Source organism: Balaenoptera ricei, chromosome 12, assembly GCF_028023285.1.
Source record: "Balaenoptera ricei isolate mBalRic1 chromosome 12, mBalRic1.hap2, whole genome shotgun sequence".
NCBI classification, from domain to species: domain Eukaryota; kingdom Metazoa; phylum Chordata; class Mammalia; order Artiodactyla; family Balaenopteridae; genus Balaenoptera; species Balaenoptera ricei.
The window spans coordinates 37885985-37902738 of NC_082650.1; the positions used below are offsets into that span (position 1 = coordinate 37885985).

The 16754-nt window shown below is 36.6% G+C and overlaps 1 protein-coding gene across 1 annotated transcript in view; it reads right to left on the reverse strand.

Annotated features, from left to right (window-relative positions):
* NKAIN2 (sodium/potassium transporting ATPase interacting 2) overlaps positions 1-16754 on the reverse strand; it is a 1008072-nt gene that overhangs the window by 141342 nt on the left and 849976 nt on the right. The window contains exon 4 of the mRNA XM_059941958.1: positions 6731-6931. Within this exon, the coding sequence (XP_059797941.1) occupies positions 6731-6931 (201 nt within the window). The remainder of the gene's footprint in view (positions 1-6730; positions 6932-16754) is intronic.

Here is a 16754-nt window from a genome sequence, read left to right on the forward strand (position 1 = left end):
TAGTAAAAGAAAAGGGAAGGGACTAATATTTCTGGTGAAAATTTTGAAAAATATATCCACCTTGGCCCTACCTCAGGCCTAAGGACAAAAAACTTCCAGAAGTATATTATGTTTATGGTAATCCTTTAAACAACTGGGTAAGTAATTCCTAGTCTCAGCTAGTGTTAGCAACACTGCTTTAGGGGAATCGGTAGGGGCCCCGAGGGGACAGGGGACATCCCTGTCAGCCCTCCCCGAGAATTAAATGCCTGCTCCCCACTCTGTGGCTGTCTCTATGGACTGTGGGAGGGAGGGAGGGAGGGAGGAAGGGAGGGAGGAAGGAAGGAAGGAAGGAAGAAAAAGAAAGGAAGAAAAGGAAGAAAGGAATAAAGAAAGAAATAACCACTGCTTTAGAATAGTGGCTTCCAAACATTTCTCTTCCCTCATACCCTGAAAGAAATCCACTTGAAACTAGGTACATTTGAAATTCACATTTGATATTTTCATCATTAGTCTAAATGGCTTCAAAAGGGCTATTTATTTTGGCATATTATAAATATTAATATATTTTAAAGATACATTATTTATTCTTATAAATATATCCAATGAAATTTGAATACCACTATGATGTGAAGTTCACTTTCTTTCATGTAAAAACACATGTACATACTCTTCTATAACAATCATAAATTTTATGTAGTTCCAGTTTCCACAGAATTTTTTCCTAATGTGGTATGTTTATTTACTTGAAAGTTTTATATTGATCATTCTATCATATTTCTCTGTACAACTATATATAGTTATATATATATATACACACACATATATATAAATTTGTATGTGTTAAATAGAATATGTATAAATTTAAAATTGATCTTTCTTTCCCATGTCCATAAGGCATTAAGTGTTAAAAATGGGCCTTTTTTGACATTTAATTTTTTTTTCAGCTTTACTGAGGTATAACTGACAAATAAAATTGTAAGATACTGAAAGTGTACATTGTGGTGAATTGATATACATATACATTATGAAAGGATTCACACTATCTAGTTAATTAACATATTCATCACCTCACATATTTCCCTCTTTTTAAGGGGGGGGGTGAGAACATAAAAATGTATTCTCATTTGAGCCATCACCACAATTATTATTTTACACAGTAGATCAAAACACCATAGTCTATTACAAATGTTGATCAAAATAATTACGTAAAAAATAAAATTTCATTTGAAATGCATTTCTGATTAATACTAGAATGAGGCAGAGTTTAGCATGAATTCTAGTTGCTTTTGTTTTAGGTTTAAGCATGGAAAAATCTTGTTCTTTCAAAAATAGAGAAGTATTAAAGGCCTTTTGTTATAATGACATCACTCAACTTCTGCAGCTTCTCCCAAGTTGGGTGCCACATTTACATATTTACCTATCAGAAGAATTATTTCAAGTAATCTACCAATTGGCAAATCTATGAGGTTTTCCTTCAATTATAATGAAAGCAAAGAATTGGAAATTGCCCAGTTTGCAACAGCAATTTCTGGAAAGTGTACAAAAAACACCACCAAGATATAATAAACAGCAATTATGCTTGTAACTCTTTCTCATAAAGGCACCTAGATTAATCTGGTGTATGTAAAATATGTGGGAAATATTATTTAATTTCAATATATTTTTGTCAATTAAAAACATGTGCTTTGAGTGTATTTTTATCAAACTATGGAGCTGCAGGTCTGGCTAATTTAGTTTATGCAAAATGGTGGCTCCAGTAACATAAATGGCTAAATCATTTTTCACTGTAAAACAAATCAACCAAATCAAACTTACTTTTTGTCTTAAAAAAACTGTCTTAATTTTTCAACTCAAATAAATGTAATAGAGAATATCCACATTGCAACCGTTGCACTTCTGAATGCAGCAGTAGCTGGGTATCAGCTCACACCATTTCTCCCACTCGTCCCTTTAAAATGGTGCAAGTTCACAACTTAGATTTAATATTTACCGCTTTAATAGCAACGTCCTAGGCTACGTGAAAATCAGAACCCAAATCTTTGAAAATCAGACCTCTGTGGATAAGTGTTTCCAGGTTATAGGAGAAAAAGTCGGCGTGAGCAATAAGGCCCTTTACTCTCATATGCATGCACCACACACTTCAGCAACATCCAGAGAAACACCATGTGCCATTCCCAACACAACCCCAAGTCAACTTGGATAAAGGCAGTCAAAATGTTTGCAAATTTCTTCACCAGTGGTATTCCTAGGCAAGTCTTAGCAAGCCAAATGGCCAACGTGTTATATATCATTAACTGGAAATAATTGGAAACATCTGTGACTCTATCCATCTGAAAGGCATATATTTTACTTTTAAAAGTTTTTGGGGGCTTCCCTGGTGGCGCAGTGGTTGAGAGTCTGCCTGCCAATGCAGGGGACACGGGTTCGGGCCCTGGTCTGGGAAGATCCCACATGCCGAGGAGCAACTGGGCCCGTGAGCCACAGCTACTGAGCCTGCGCGTCTGGAGCCTGTGCTCTGCAACGAGAGGCCGCCATAGTGAGAGGCCCGCGCACCGCGATGAAGAGTGGCCTCCACTTGCCGCAATTAGAGAAAGCCCTCGCACAGAAACGAAGACCCAACACAGCCAAAAATAAATAAATAAATAAATAAATTTATTAAAAAAAAAAAAAGTTTTTGGTACCACGATATGTTGAACAATGATTTCTATCATTTCCTGCACTCTACAGAGTACAGAGTTTTATGAATAGGGAATAGATATAACTGAAGCTTAAACTGGACAGTGAACCTATTTTTTGGCTATGAACAGGGCACCAGAAACTTTTCTAAAGTTTTCTTCCCTGCTAATTTGTATACAGTTTCTAAGCCACTTTTCATGGCTGTAGGAAAGAGTAAACTTATTTATATTTTTACCAACATCTTCTACTGGTCTCTTAAAAAAATTAATAGTCAACCTGCTATGAACTTAGAAGTGTGTCAGAAGTAAAGGAAATAAAGAAAAACAAAGCTCGGCAATTTTGGTTGGAGAAGTTCATGTAAAATTTGGAGATACTGGTCCTCTGGAGGTAGCTGGAGAAGAAAGGGATTAAGTATTTGCTTTTGTTTTCCCATGAATTATTTGGAATTTTAACATATGTTTCAAAATAAAAAGCTACTTCAGTTAGTACAATAGAAGTTTCCCTTAATGATTCACTTATTTACATTTCTTTGTAAAACATACTCCCTCTTTCATTGTGTTGGTTATAGGAAGTGAGGTATAATGTGTGTGCGTAACAAACATGAGATATATACACCTTCCTTCCCCTTACCCATGGGAGACATAGCTAATTAATCACGGCATTCTTTGCTACTGAAGAGAAGTCTGAATTTGGGGGTTTCATGAATCTGTTATCCATCAGCTGATGCCGGCATGCAGATTTAAGCCTATTTCCTTTCCTTGGTACCAGAGAAAAACTTAGGACAGCATGTCCACCTTCCCCATTTACTAGCTAAGAAATCTTGGGAAAGGCTTTTAATCTGTTCTGCTGACCTCACAGGACTGTTACACAAGTGGAAAGATTAAATTCCCGTAAATGCATTTTGTAAACTGTACAGTTGCAATCACACATTGTTTGAAGAAATAAGATTAATTGTTTTGTAATGTAAACAGCACCATCTCTGTAGTTAATCTCTTCCTTGGCTCTTTCCATACATATTTATCTATTTTGTAAGTGAAGATTTTTTTTATTTTTGATTTTATTGAAACTATCCACACCTGTATTCCCTTTGAATGTGATATCTGATCCTAACCAGAAGAAAATGCTGCTGGAGAAGGAGAAAGCTCGAAATCTCACACCTGGCTCATCATTATGGTGCTCTGGCAGTCCTTTCTTCTCGGCTGGAGTCTGTGTGATTAATAACCCCTCTTCCCAATTATATGGATATAATACTCGTCTTCCTTTGGCTGGAGATGGGAGATACCTTATAAATGTGTGATGCAAATGGGGGCTTCGTGAATGCTAATTTCAAAATCAGCTAGGAGTTGATTGGCAGAAAACCGAACAACTGGGTGACAGGTGTGCTGGGGGTCAGGAATCTGTGAAAGACAGGCTGAGTGAAGGTGGAGAAAAAGAGCTAGAGAGATTTGGAGTTAAGAGCAGTAGCTGGGACAGCAGCGGTTTATGAAAGCAGATCTAAGCCAGATATTCTGGAAGAGAGGGCAGCTTCAAAGGCTGGTGAAAACAAAGAGAGGTGTGGGAGTTTAGCTGACTTCACAAAAAGCAGGATGGAATTAAGACGCCAAGGTGATGCCATAAATGGCACAAACGTATTCTCTGTGTACCACATTCCTGAAGTGTGCCTGTCTGCCCCAGGTTTGTACCCTGAGGAACCACGCCCATTTCTGATTATGACAGCCTCAAGGTCAGAGACGCTGTCATTTGTTTCTCTAGATGCCAGCAGGGGACATGCACCCAGGAAGTGTTCACCGGACTGGACGGAACTAAACATTGGATTGCCAGGAAGATGATTTGGGTAACACGAAAAGGGGAGAAGCAGAGATTGGAGCCACAATTTCACCCCTGAAACATGCCAGCAGAAGTGATCAGGATGACTGTAGGAACATTTAGTGGGAAGGCTTCCAATAACTAGGCGGAGCACATTGTTCAAGATAAGCCCCATTTTGGTTTGCATTCTAAAATTCTAGTTAAGATGTGCTAAGTTTTCTGCATAGCAGATGCTTTCACCCCAAGGCCAACTAGACAATAACAAGCCCAAAGACAGAAAGTGTGTTGAAACTCTTCCAAAAAACTGGCTTGGGTTATCTGTTGCTGACGTACTCTCTCAGGTGATCCAGTCAGCATAGTAAAAGAACTACCCCAGAAGGAAGAACAGGTGGAAAGGGGAGAGGTACGGATGCCACATCCTGTGATGGCCTGCTCAAACGATGGCTCCACTCAACGGGGGGCAATGCAGACAGGAGAAGTGAGAGCCAGTAGCTTGATATATTGGTCACATCTGCTCTTAGGGACACTTCATCCATCTTCTTTGCACTCTAGCCACTTTGCCTTTACAGATGGTTTTTCCTTATGTAAAAATATTTTTTCTTTGGGCAGTATGACAGACTCAACACATGCTTCTGTGTCCAAATGTATTTCTTTAGCAAATTATCTGCAAGCCAAAATTTTATGTGGGGTTTAATAAATCTGTGAATATAGTTTATACTTACACACATTAATTCAAATAACTCTCTAAAATAGTCACATATACCTATCCATGCACACAGACTATATGTTTACATCATCCCTGATGCATAAGTGGAAGTTTTCCAAAAATTCTGGGTACAGTAGAAAGAGGGAGTTCCAAGGAAGGAATATTATCTCTAAAACTCCTCTCTAACACATATATGAAGGCATTTAATCTGTCGCCAAATACCAGAAATACTTTACTTTTCCCATGTGAGAATGAATACTTCACCTAAATGAATTTTAAACAGTGAAATGACTACTTCCATCCCATCAAATCTATCTTTACTTAAAAATAATCAAAATGAACAGTTTTAGAGTTTCAGACTATTAGAGAAGGTTTTTTATTTTTGTTTTTTTAATTAAGAAGTGCTTCATCTTGGACATATTCAAGGGAGATCACTCAGTGCTTGAGCCAAGAACATAATTCAAATATTGTGGAAATAATTTATGCTATTCTTCAACTATTTACAGTTCTCCCTCCTTCCTGACCGATTTGTGATTGTGTAGGACTGTGTGTCTAGTTCTGGACAATGAACTAGGAGCAATGATGAGCTTCTCCTCCCAAGGAGGAGCATTTTTGTGCCAATGTAGACACTCCAGATCTATCCTTGCTCTCTGGCATGGCAACCCGTGATGACTGAGATAGTGGCTGTGCCCCTAGCCTTGTTTCCTAAGTGACAGTGATTGGTAAAACTTCCTGCTGACCCATGAGAATAAACCTTTGTGGTTTTTAGTCACAGAGACTTGGGAAGTGTTTACTAGCACAGCGTACAAAGCCCATTGTGATTATATATGTGTGTGTATGTATATGTTTATATACATATATTCCTCATTTAAAAAATCTAATAACTATATATTAGTTACATAACCTAATACACACACTCACATAGTTTCTTTTTAAATTCCAGAAGAATTTTATGTGAACCAATTGGTGCCATTCTACCCAGAACATTTTATTTGAGAATAAAATAAAGAAATAAGAAAATATACGTAGATCTGCACATACACAATCTGTAATAAATAAATGGAGACATGTATAATAAAGTTGCCTTAACTTTATGAATCCCACAAAAGTATGCATTTAGCTTTAGTGAAAGTTCTTCAACAACAAAGGAGTTATTTATAACTCCAACTGCCTCCTTGTAGAGGGAGGGTTCTTCATTGGCATAATACTATGAAAAATAGGGGCATGATAGTCTAAAAGTGGAATTTATAGAAAAGCTGAATTGTTTTGCAAAAGGTGGGGGGGTGATAAAAAGAGATGGATGGTACCTAGGGGAAATCTAAGAAGCAGCTAGAGCAAAGGGAGAGGGGAATTCCCAGAGTTAGCAGCCAGCCAGAAAGAAGCACTCGGTCCGCAGCACAGCCGGGTGTAACCTGACAAATTCCTGTTAAAAGTGGCACTGATTAGGAAAAAGCACAGAGCCACATTTTACCCACGGGTTGCAACTGTGTGCACTGAGTTTGCACAGAAATAAAACGGTTCCGGAAGCACTAGAAGGAGTGGTTGGCTGTCAACACTTACTGCGAGGACAATCTGGAGGGAACTGTGAGCCACTTCTATGTACTGGTACTCCAGAAAACACCCTGAGACCGTGATGTAGCGATGGTCTTCTGGGGCCCAGTCTGGGGCAGGTGTCACTGATGTCACCGTACATCCCGGTCCATTCTCCATCCACCAAGATCGGTGCATTGAAATATTAAAAGTCAGGATAAGGTCTGTTTCCTGCAAGAAGGCAATTTATAAGGATGAGAATTACTTCGTAAATGTTAAGTTCGCTTATTTGGACTGACTTGCTTTTGAGTTTCCCATTTTGAAATGTGGGTTTTTTTCCCCTCCCCTTGCTGTATTTTATAGGCAGAAAGGTAGCATCTAAAGTCAGACTGTCAGTTCCACCTGAAAATTATGTCTATCGATTTCATTTATGAAGGTTTGCCTGACTGCAGTGATACAAATAAAAATACTTATTAGTAGAATTGTCAGACTTACATTGTTACACTGGGAAGTCTTAGCTTTTAGGGCTTGTAAATATTACAAAAGGAGTGTTTTAAACTATTTTTATCAAGTGCAGTTCATCTTCAGTCTGCTATTTTCCTCTCCCTGAGAATATTTACCTTTTGCACATTTTAAATGTTAAAACTGTACATCAGTTTGGAAAAATTTAACACAATAATGTGGTTAGTGGTTAAAATATGTGAGAACTTTACTTAATAATAAAACACATTATTTCTTGTCCCCCCCCCCCACTTATTATTATTTTAGAAAATCAGGACCTTTTCAATCTTGCCAACTCCTAATATAAAATTGGTCACAATACTTCTTAGAAAATATCATCAGCAAATTATTGCAGGGTGAAAATAGTTAACTCAACAACTCTTTAGATGAGGTTCAGCATGTTAGGTGATGTGCAGCTACAAATGGAATGATGGTAGTTTCTGCACTAGCGACCTTGAAATCACATACACAAATGTGGAGCTGTCAATAGCACAGTGACGAATGTTGTTTTCCAGGAAGAGAATGCATCAAACACATCCTAGTATTCAGCAAGTCATGGGGGAAGATTCTAACAGAGAGGATCAATGGTGGAAAAGGAATTATTTCAGTCTCAGTGGTAGAACCTCAAGATAATAGATGCCAACTACTGTCACGCCAAAATGAGGTACCAGATTGACCAGGCAGATCCTGCATAGGAAATATTAAGATATAGTCACTTAAACTGAACATATGAAAGGGCTGAGCATAAGTGATCAGGGAATTTGGAGACTGGAAAGAGCATTCCTTTGGAGAGAGCTATGTTATGAGTCTCGTCATCTCCATAAAGTGGTGGTAAGGGAGGGGGTAAGGTCTCTTCTCTTCAAGCCTGTTGAGAAAGGCTTCAAAGTATCCCTTGGAACCTGGGAGATACAGCAAACTGGTTTCTGACTCAGGCAGAATAAATCTCAAAATAAAGCGTGTGGCTGGAGCTACCTGCTAAGTGGCCAAAAGTGTCTGTTTTTTATTGCATTAGTTGATTTTTGAATAGTGAACCAGTCTAGTATAAATCCCACTTGGTTGCGGTGTGTAATTATTTTTTGTACATTGTTGAATTCATTTTGTTTGAAAACATTTTGTTAGGATACTTGCATCTATATTTGTAAAAAGTAGTGTTATTTTCCTGTATTGTCTTTGGTTTTGGCATTAGGTTAATGCCACCTCATAGAATCAGGAGGTTTTCCATCTGCTTCTGTCTTCTGGAAGAGATTGCAGAAAATTGGAATAATTTCTTTCTTAAATGCTTGGTGGAATTCACCAGTGAACCCATCTGGGCTTGGTGCTTTTTGTTTTGAAAAGTTATTAATTGATATATATATATATATATATATATATATATATATATATATATATATATATCAATTGATTCAATTTATTTAATAGATATAAGCGTATTCAAATTTCTTCTTGTGTGAGTTTTGGCAGGTTGTGACTTTAAAGAAATGTGTCCATTTCACCTAGGTAATCAAATTTGTGGGCATGGAGTTCAGCTCTATACTGAAGTCTGTCTTCTCTACTACAGCAGCTAAAATAAAATTGATAAATTTTGCCACTTTTAACAAGTTTCCAGTGCAATTTTTTTCTTAACAGCTCTCATGTCTTTCTCTTACCTGGTTTGCTCTCTTATTTCACAGAGTACATAATTCACTACTTTCTTAAGAATAGGTGAATGATTTTAAGTCTGAAGTGTTTTTACCCTACTTTTATATTAATTGACTGATATTTTGGATGGATATGTGCTTCTTGGTTGAAAATCTTCTCTCAGAACTGGGTGGCCGTTTCTCCATTATCTTCTAATTTCCATTATTACAGTTAAGAAATCTGATATCATTTTGTTCCCTGTAATTTTTTATGTAACCTGTTTTCTTTCTTTTGGTTTCTTGCATCTTTTTTTTTTAATGTGATGATCCATTTATTTATTTATTTATTTATCCATTTATTTATGGCTGTGTTGGGTCTTCGTTTCTGTGCAAGGGCTTTCTCTATTTACGGCAAGTGGGGGCCACTCTTCATCGCGGTGCGCCGGCCTCTCACTATTGCGGCCTCTCTTGTTGCGGAGCACAAGCTCCAGACACGCAGGCTCAGTAATTGTGGCTCACGGGCCTAGTTGCTCCGTGGCATGTGGGATCTTCCCAGACCAGGGCTCGAACCCGTGTCCCCTGCACCGGCAGGCAGACTCTCAACCACTGCGCCACCAGGGAAGCCCCACATCTTTTTGTTTTAAACAGTGAAATATTTCAAAAACATCAAAAAGTATAGAGGATATTATAATAATATCATTATACCCACCACTCAGTTTCATTAAATCTTATGTTATATTTGCTTAAAGTCATTTTTTAAATAAAATTTTATACATATAAATGATGCTTCCTCTGTAGTCTTCCAAAATATGATTTCCCCCCTCTCTCTCCACAGATAGTTACTATCATGATTTTGGTGTCATTATTCTCATGAAAGCTTTTTGTAGTTTTACTGGATATTTGCATAGTTATTAATAATATAAAATGCTGTTTTTTTAGGTTTTAAAATATGTATATACTCTGTAACTTACTTTGGTTCCATGTTATGTTTTTGAGGTTTATTGATGTAGAAAATCTTTTTAGCTTCAAGTTCTGAAATTCAGTAAAACAGTATCTTGATGAGTTTCTTTTTCACTTAGTTTGTAGAGCATCTGGAGGGACTTTCCATCCAAGAGCGCTTTCCTTCCTTTCTAGAAAACAACCTACGTTATATCCTTAATTGTTCCCTCCCCTCTACTCTTTTATGTTACTGCAGGAAACTCCTATTAGTCAGACATTTGTCTTTCAGGATTGATCTCTTACATTCTTATTTTTTCTTTCATATTGTTCATATCTTATATTTATCTTTACTCTCTTGGAGATTTTCTTTACCAAGTCTTCCCAAACTTATATTGAACTATATCTTTAATTTTTAATATTTGGAACTTTTAAGAGCTAATTCTTCTCTAATTGTTGCTTTTGTATAGTTAATATATTTGAATTGTTTCTTGGCTATAAACTTTCTTATTCTCTGAATACTTATTCTTTTAAAATTGTGTTTCCTACATTGTTTTTGCTTTATCCAAGTTACTTATTTTTACTACATAAGTAAACAGATAAGTAGATAATATTAACAGTAATTATCAAGGATCTACTCTGTGCGATAGGCAGTGCTCCTACCTTTATGAGTATTCATTTTGGGGTGGGGTAGATGGACAATAAATACATGAACATATCAAAATGTCTGTGTAGTGATTAATATATGCAGAAATATAAGCTCAAGTAAAGAAATAGAATAGCCAAGAATTGGGTGATGGGGAGTGTAACACAATATTAAATATAATAGTAGGAAAAGATGTCTCATTATTTTGTATTTGCACGAGTTCTGAATGAAGTGTAGGAGTAAAGAGAGCAGATACGGGGAAAAGCATTCCAAGCAGAGGGAACAGCCAGTGGGAACGCCTGAATAGTTTCTTTTATGTTTATTTTTGCCTCTGACTTTCTTGTTGGAGCTGTTTCTTAGAAGTCTTTCACAAAAGTTGTCCTTTCATACCAAAGAGAAACTAAAACTTGATTGGCAGTTTGTCATGCATTAGTGGGCTGATCAGCTGGTATCCTTCACATATGATGACTGAGCAGGGCCTTCCACATGCTAGGTCTGTAGGGATTGGTAGGATTTGTTCTGGGTCTTCCACTTTACTTATGGGGTACACATCAGACCACAGCCTCCTTGGGCTGAACTGGGGAGGAGCTGATGCCCTTGCTACATAATATGCAGGCTTTTTTTGTCAGCATACAGTATTTAATTTAATGCTCATGTATTCAGAAACTTAACTCATGCCTGCCTGTGCTTCAAGAGTCTTAACCAGTCCAGAGGAGAAGCCTCGTTGCATAGACTAAAGGAAGCGCCTCAGGGCAGTCTAACTGCCCCTTGAATAGATTATTCAGTTCATTTGCATTTTCAATCCTGTACCTCACATACACCTTCCACTTCTAAATCCTGACTTTTCCAAGGGTTTTATGGGTCAAATCTGTACGTTGGAACCCACTGCATGATCATAAGTTTTAGGTTTTTCCATTTTGCTATGTCACTTGCTAATCCTCTATTTTCTGTCTTCCAAAAACTGTTGACACTTCTTGTCCGTTCTCTTTTTACTGTGTGTTATCATTTTTTTATTCTTTAATACCACTTGGTAGAGTTTCAGGATGAAATGTAAGTAAGTACATATATTCAACCAGTGATCATTAACTGGAAAGTTTCTGGCATTATCTTACATTCTTATTTATTTTCTTGTGGATATTTAAACAAAAGGTCTCTGTGTAAGCATAAAATAAGGCACACATAAGCATGTGTGCCTTATTTTAAGCACAAAATATAAATTCCTGCTTGTAAAATAGACAATAGAAAGGTCTCCTTAAGTCCCCTTAAGTGCAACAGAAATTCCTGAGTATGACCTGCTCCATGCATAATCAATAGGTTATTTAATTCCCATATATTTTGTAATTTTGAGTTCAAAATTATAAGGACTTTTGAGACAAAGAATAAGTCTTGATAGCACAAAATAAGGCATAAAACCACAAACCAAATCTTGTATATTATCAATGAATTCACACTGAAAAGGATACAAGATAGGCTCAGAATTGTAAGATTAAAAAACTTTTATATCTAAAAAGACTTTAATAATTATATGTTCAGAGTAGTATAGTGTAATTTGTATCAATATATTTATTCATCTCTCTTAGTAACTCTTCATAAAGTTCAGATTAAAGGACCCCATTATTGGTCATGTCATTTTTCAAAATAGCAGGGTCTGATATATTACATGAAAGTTGTTATTAGCATTAAAAAGTTGTTTCTGATGGGGTTGTATGTATTCAGGGCAACACAAGAAGCCTAATTGCTCAACAAATAATAAGCATTTGATAATTTTAAAAAGACGGTTGAAAAGTAAATGAGAAAATGATACTAGTAATGTCTGAGAGTTTCAACAAAAAACTACAATTTACTTTCACAATTTATGGCATTTGCTGTATAATCTATTCTAATAGTAAACAATCAATTCGATATTGCAAAGATTAGAAGGTGGAGGTAAGAGTGAGAAGCGTTCAGTTGCAGTTTAAAAAATCTGAAATATTTTCTTAAATTTCTGGAGTTTTCTATTACTTAGTTCTTCTTTTGAAATAATAATATTAAAAATTGATACTCTCGCCTTTATGGATTGCTTAGTATCTGAAAGTCTAGAAACTATGCTTCTTAGTAAATGGCATTAGGTTATAGTTATCAGTATAGTTACTAACAAATATTAATTATTCATATACCATATGCAAAACACTCTACCAGGCCATGACGATGAGAAGAGATGTAAGATGCAATCTCTAACATTACAGGACTTATTGTCTCTTTTGGAGGGCAAGGTATAGAGATAAAATGTAACAATAAAAGGAAGCATTTGATAAGCACCTAATGAGAGGTGTGGACAATCTGTGTCTGGGAACTCGGAGGGTGTGATGCCTGTGGACTCTGGTGGGGCAGCCTCTTAGAGATGGGAACTCTAGCTGGGGTTTAAAATAAGAGCCAGGTTAGATAGGTCCACAGCCTGGGGGAAAAAGACCATTTTAACTGGCGTGGACCAAATAATCAAAATTGTAGAGCTAAGAATACTTGTGTATTTAAGGACAAGTAAGTAGCCTTATTTTTATGAGATGAGAGTTTTTAAGAAGGAGTAGTGTGTAAAATCACTTCAGAAAGATAAGTTGAGGACAGTTTGGGGAGTGACTTAAATGCCAAACCAAACATCCTGGCTTATTGAAAGATTTTTGATCAGGGACAGGACATTGGCTCTATCAAACATGAACAGAGATATATTACAGAAAACATAATCAAGTCTCCTGTAGGATTGGGGTGGACAGTGCAGGAAACATGTGGTGAGACCAGTACAGGTGCTGTGTTAAAAATAGTCACGATGGAGGTGATCACACAGATGCTATAAAATCCAAATACTTCATCTTAATCACCCTAGACTATTCTGCTGAGTTCCCTAAGTGTCCAGGGAGGTGGGACCAGGATCACCTCAGAGTAATACTTTATATTATTTTAATACTCTCAGAGTAAGAATGGGAACAAGTCAACATTACATTAAAACATACTTCTGGTGCTGATATTAGAGGAATGCCAAGCAAGCACATTGAATGGTATGAAGCAAACTTTTAACAACAATAAAAATACTCTGGAAGGTCAAAATATTTATATTAATAAAAGCATATGTATTTAGACATTGGGACTAAGAGAAGTAGTTAGAAAACCCTGTGATTGAATGGCATCCTTAATTAGCTGAGGATGCAGGAGTTGGGATAGTGAGGAAGGCTATATTTGACACCAAGAATCACTTATTCTCAATGAACTCTTTTTTTTTTTTTTTTTTTACAACCAAGTATACACTGAGTTAAAGTTTATAAGATCATCAGAAAGCACTGTGTTATATCTCATTGCCAATATCTATATGTGGATACTAATTCATAGGAAATTCTGAAAAATTCTTTGAAATTATAATCATTCACAGCTTATTTCCAGCTGGTGAACTTAATTTTATTTATTTATTTATTTATTTATTTATTTATTTATTTATTTATTTATTTATTTATTTATTTATTTATTTATTTATTTATGGCTGTGTTGGGTCTTCGTTTCTGTGCGAGGGCTTCCTCTAGCTGCAGCAAGCGGGGGCCACTCTTCATCGCGGTGTGCGGGCCTCTCACTATCGCGGCCTCTCTTGCTGCGGAGCACAGGCTCCAGACGCGCAGGCTCAGTAGTTGTGGCTCACGGGCCTAGTTGCTCCGCGGCATGTGGGATCTTCCCAGACCAGGGCTCGAACACGTGTCCCCTGCGTTAGCAGGCAGATTCTCAACCACTGCGCCACCTAATCTTCTAACTTAATATTCTAACTTAATATTCTAACCTTACTTAACTTAATATTCTAACTTAATATTCTAACCTTAAACATAGCTGTTTTCTTCTGTTAATGCATGCTTAAATCTATGCAAACCTGCTCATACATATAAAAACCCTAATGCCAAATTTATCCTGGTAACACAAGAATTAGTGAAAGCAAATCATATTGTTCAAGATGCCAGGAAGAAGGAGCTAAGAAAATACGGTTTTGAGAAGATAACCAAAATTACAAATGCACTTTATTTGACAAGTTGAATGAATGTTGCATATACAGGAATGCAGCCTAGAACATAAGGAAGTTCATATCTACCAACTCCAAAATCCAAAGATGTAATTCATCCTACTATATGATAAACTTAAGAAAAGTAGATGGAACATCAAAAATATATTTGTGCCCCTACTTTCTTCTAGAATCCTCAACTATGGGTAACTTTGGGATTTGGCTGATTATGGATCATAATTCAATATGACACCATAGGTAGTGTTAACTCCAGTTCCTGGCTCCTGTCTTTAGTTATTCAAGGAAAAATCAAGAAAATATTTCTGTGAGCATGAAAAACATTACAACCATGCCTCTAAAATCAATGAGGAAAATCTGATATTTGGATTTCTAAAATCTAGTTTTAAAAACAAAACGTGTTTCTTCCCACTATGTGGAAAGATTCACTAAAGATTTAGTACAAAATGTTTCAAGTTCATTGCTATTACATGTTTTCATTGTTTCTTGCCTGAAAACAGGTTTCTCATGTCTATGTTGCAACAAAGGCCATTATTTCACTTTTCTAAATCTTATCCTAATTGCCTCCTTAGTCCAGATAAATGTTTTATGTTATTCTACAACTGGTCTGCATCTTGAGCATTGTTGCAAAAATTACATTTTAATGAAATCCTCCTCAATACTTCTTATTAACATCCTGCATTTATCTCTGTATTTAAATTAATATTTTGGGCTACCCCTTCTAAGCTTTTCCTGATTAATTCCATTCCTTTTTTGAGATCATAATGTTATAACTGGTGTGTATATATGTGCGTGTGTGTGTGTGTGTGTGTGTGTGTGTGTATAAATTATCTTGGTCCATTGTTTTCTTCTTGTGGGAAAGGGATATGTTAAGCCCCAATATCGTCACTGTTCCTGCTTAAGAAATGCATATTAACTCTCAGCTAGAGAAGAAAGTCTGCGCTGGGAATACAAAGAATTTTGTTTTAAGGTGATCCTTGTAACGTTCTGAAAGAGCTGTATGGAAGGAAGGAAGAGGAGGGAGGGAGGGAGGGAGGGAAAGGAAAGGAAAGATTGAAAGGAAAAGAAAGAAAGAATTCAGTAAGGAAGCTGCCATGTGTTAAAGTTAATTGAACCTCCAGGCTCAGAAGTCTTGATTATTTTTTTACTTCCAAAGTTAGGACTCATCAGCCATGAGTGGGATCTAAGTTTGGCAAAATGAGTCTTCTCTCTCTTTCACACCCTTACTAGCATATGCTAGAGGCAGAATTTTCTCAGCTGGCTACAATAATGAAAGATCAACTTCTCACTGACTTTATAGTTTTCGATGTACTGAAACCTCTTCAGGCAGCTTTTCCTGCTGTTTTCTCACTTTCTCATTTGTTCCCACCCTGCAGGTATCTTTTCCCATTTTGTGAGTGTTCCTTTCCCGTCTAAGAGCTTTGAAAAGTGATCTGCATTCCCTCTAGGGACACAGGGACGCAAAGAACAGGTTAGCTATTTCAAGAGAAGATGTTACTGCCATTTTGGCACTCATCTGAAGGCCACCATTTCCTTTGCTTCTAAAGTACATTTATGTGGATTTTTAATTGGCATGGAGGCAGAGGTGCTGATGATACTGAAGGCTTGGTGACATTTCAGGAACACTGAAACGTTCTCCTCAATGGTTCCCCACCATTACTGCCAGTCAGTATCCCACCTATGTGTGCAGCCCACCCCGGTCCTGACGCTATCATTTTCCCAAAGTTGGAAATGCTGACTTGGATAGTATCTTCGCTTGCCTCCAAAGATTTTAACTTGTGAATAGAATTGAATTGGGAACCCAATCACATTTTGATCCATACTTCAAAATGTCTCTTAGTTAAATTTATTACCAGAAATGCTAATAAAGTTTTATGTCCTTTCCTTTCTTCATTCATTCTCTGGGAGAGAATAATTCATGGGAATATGACCCAAAATGGTAGCAAGATGGAGATAAGCCAAGCGTTAATGTCATTGATGCTGGACTTTAGAGAGCCATCTTTCAGTTATTGAGAAGGACCATAACTAGAGATGCAATGAAATACTAATTAACAGAAAATTTCTCTGTAAGACCTCTTAAATCTTTTCATTTTGAAGATAAGTGTATCTGTTAGTCCATTATAAATTCTTCAACTTACTGTTAAGTTTGAGAAAATATATATACTGCAAAAAGAAAGGAAATAAAACCTTTGTATTTATTACCTAGACTATGCCTCAAGGACACTTAGAAGGAGAGATTATTATCCTTATGTAACAGAAGAAAAAATGAGGCTGAGAGTGCATATATAACTGCATCAAGTTATTTTTATTAAGGATGAAACTAGGTTTCAA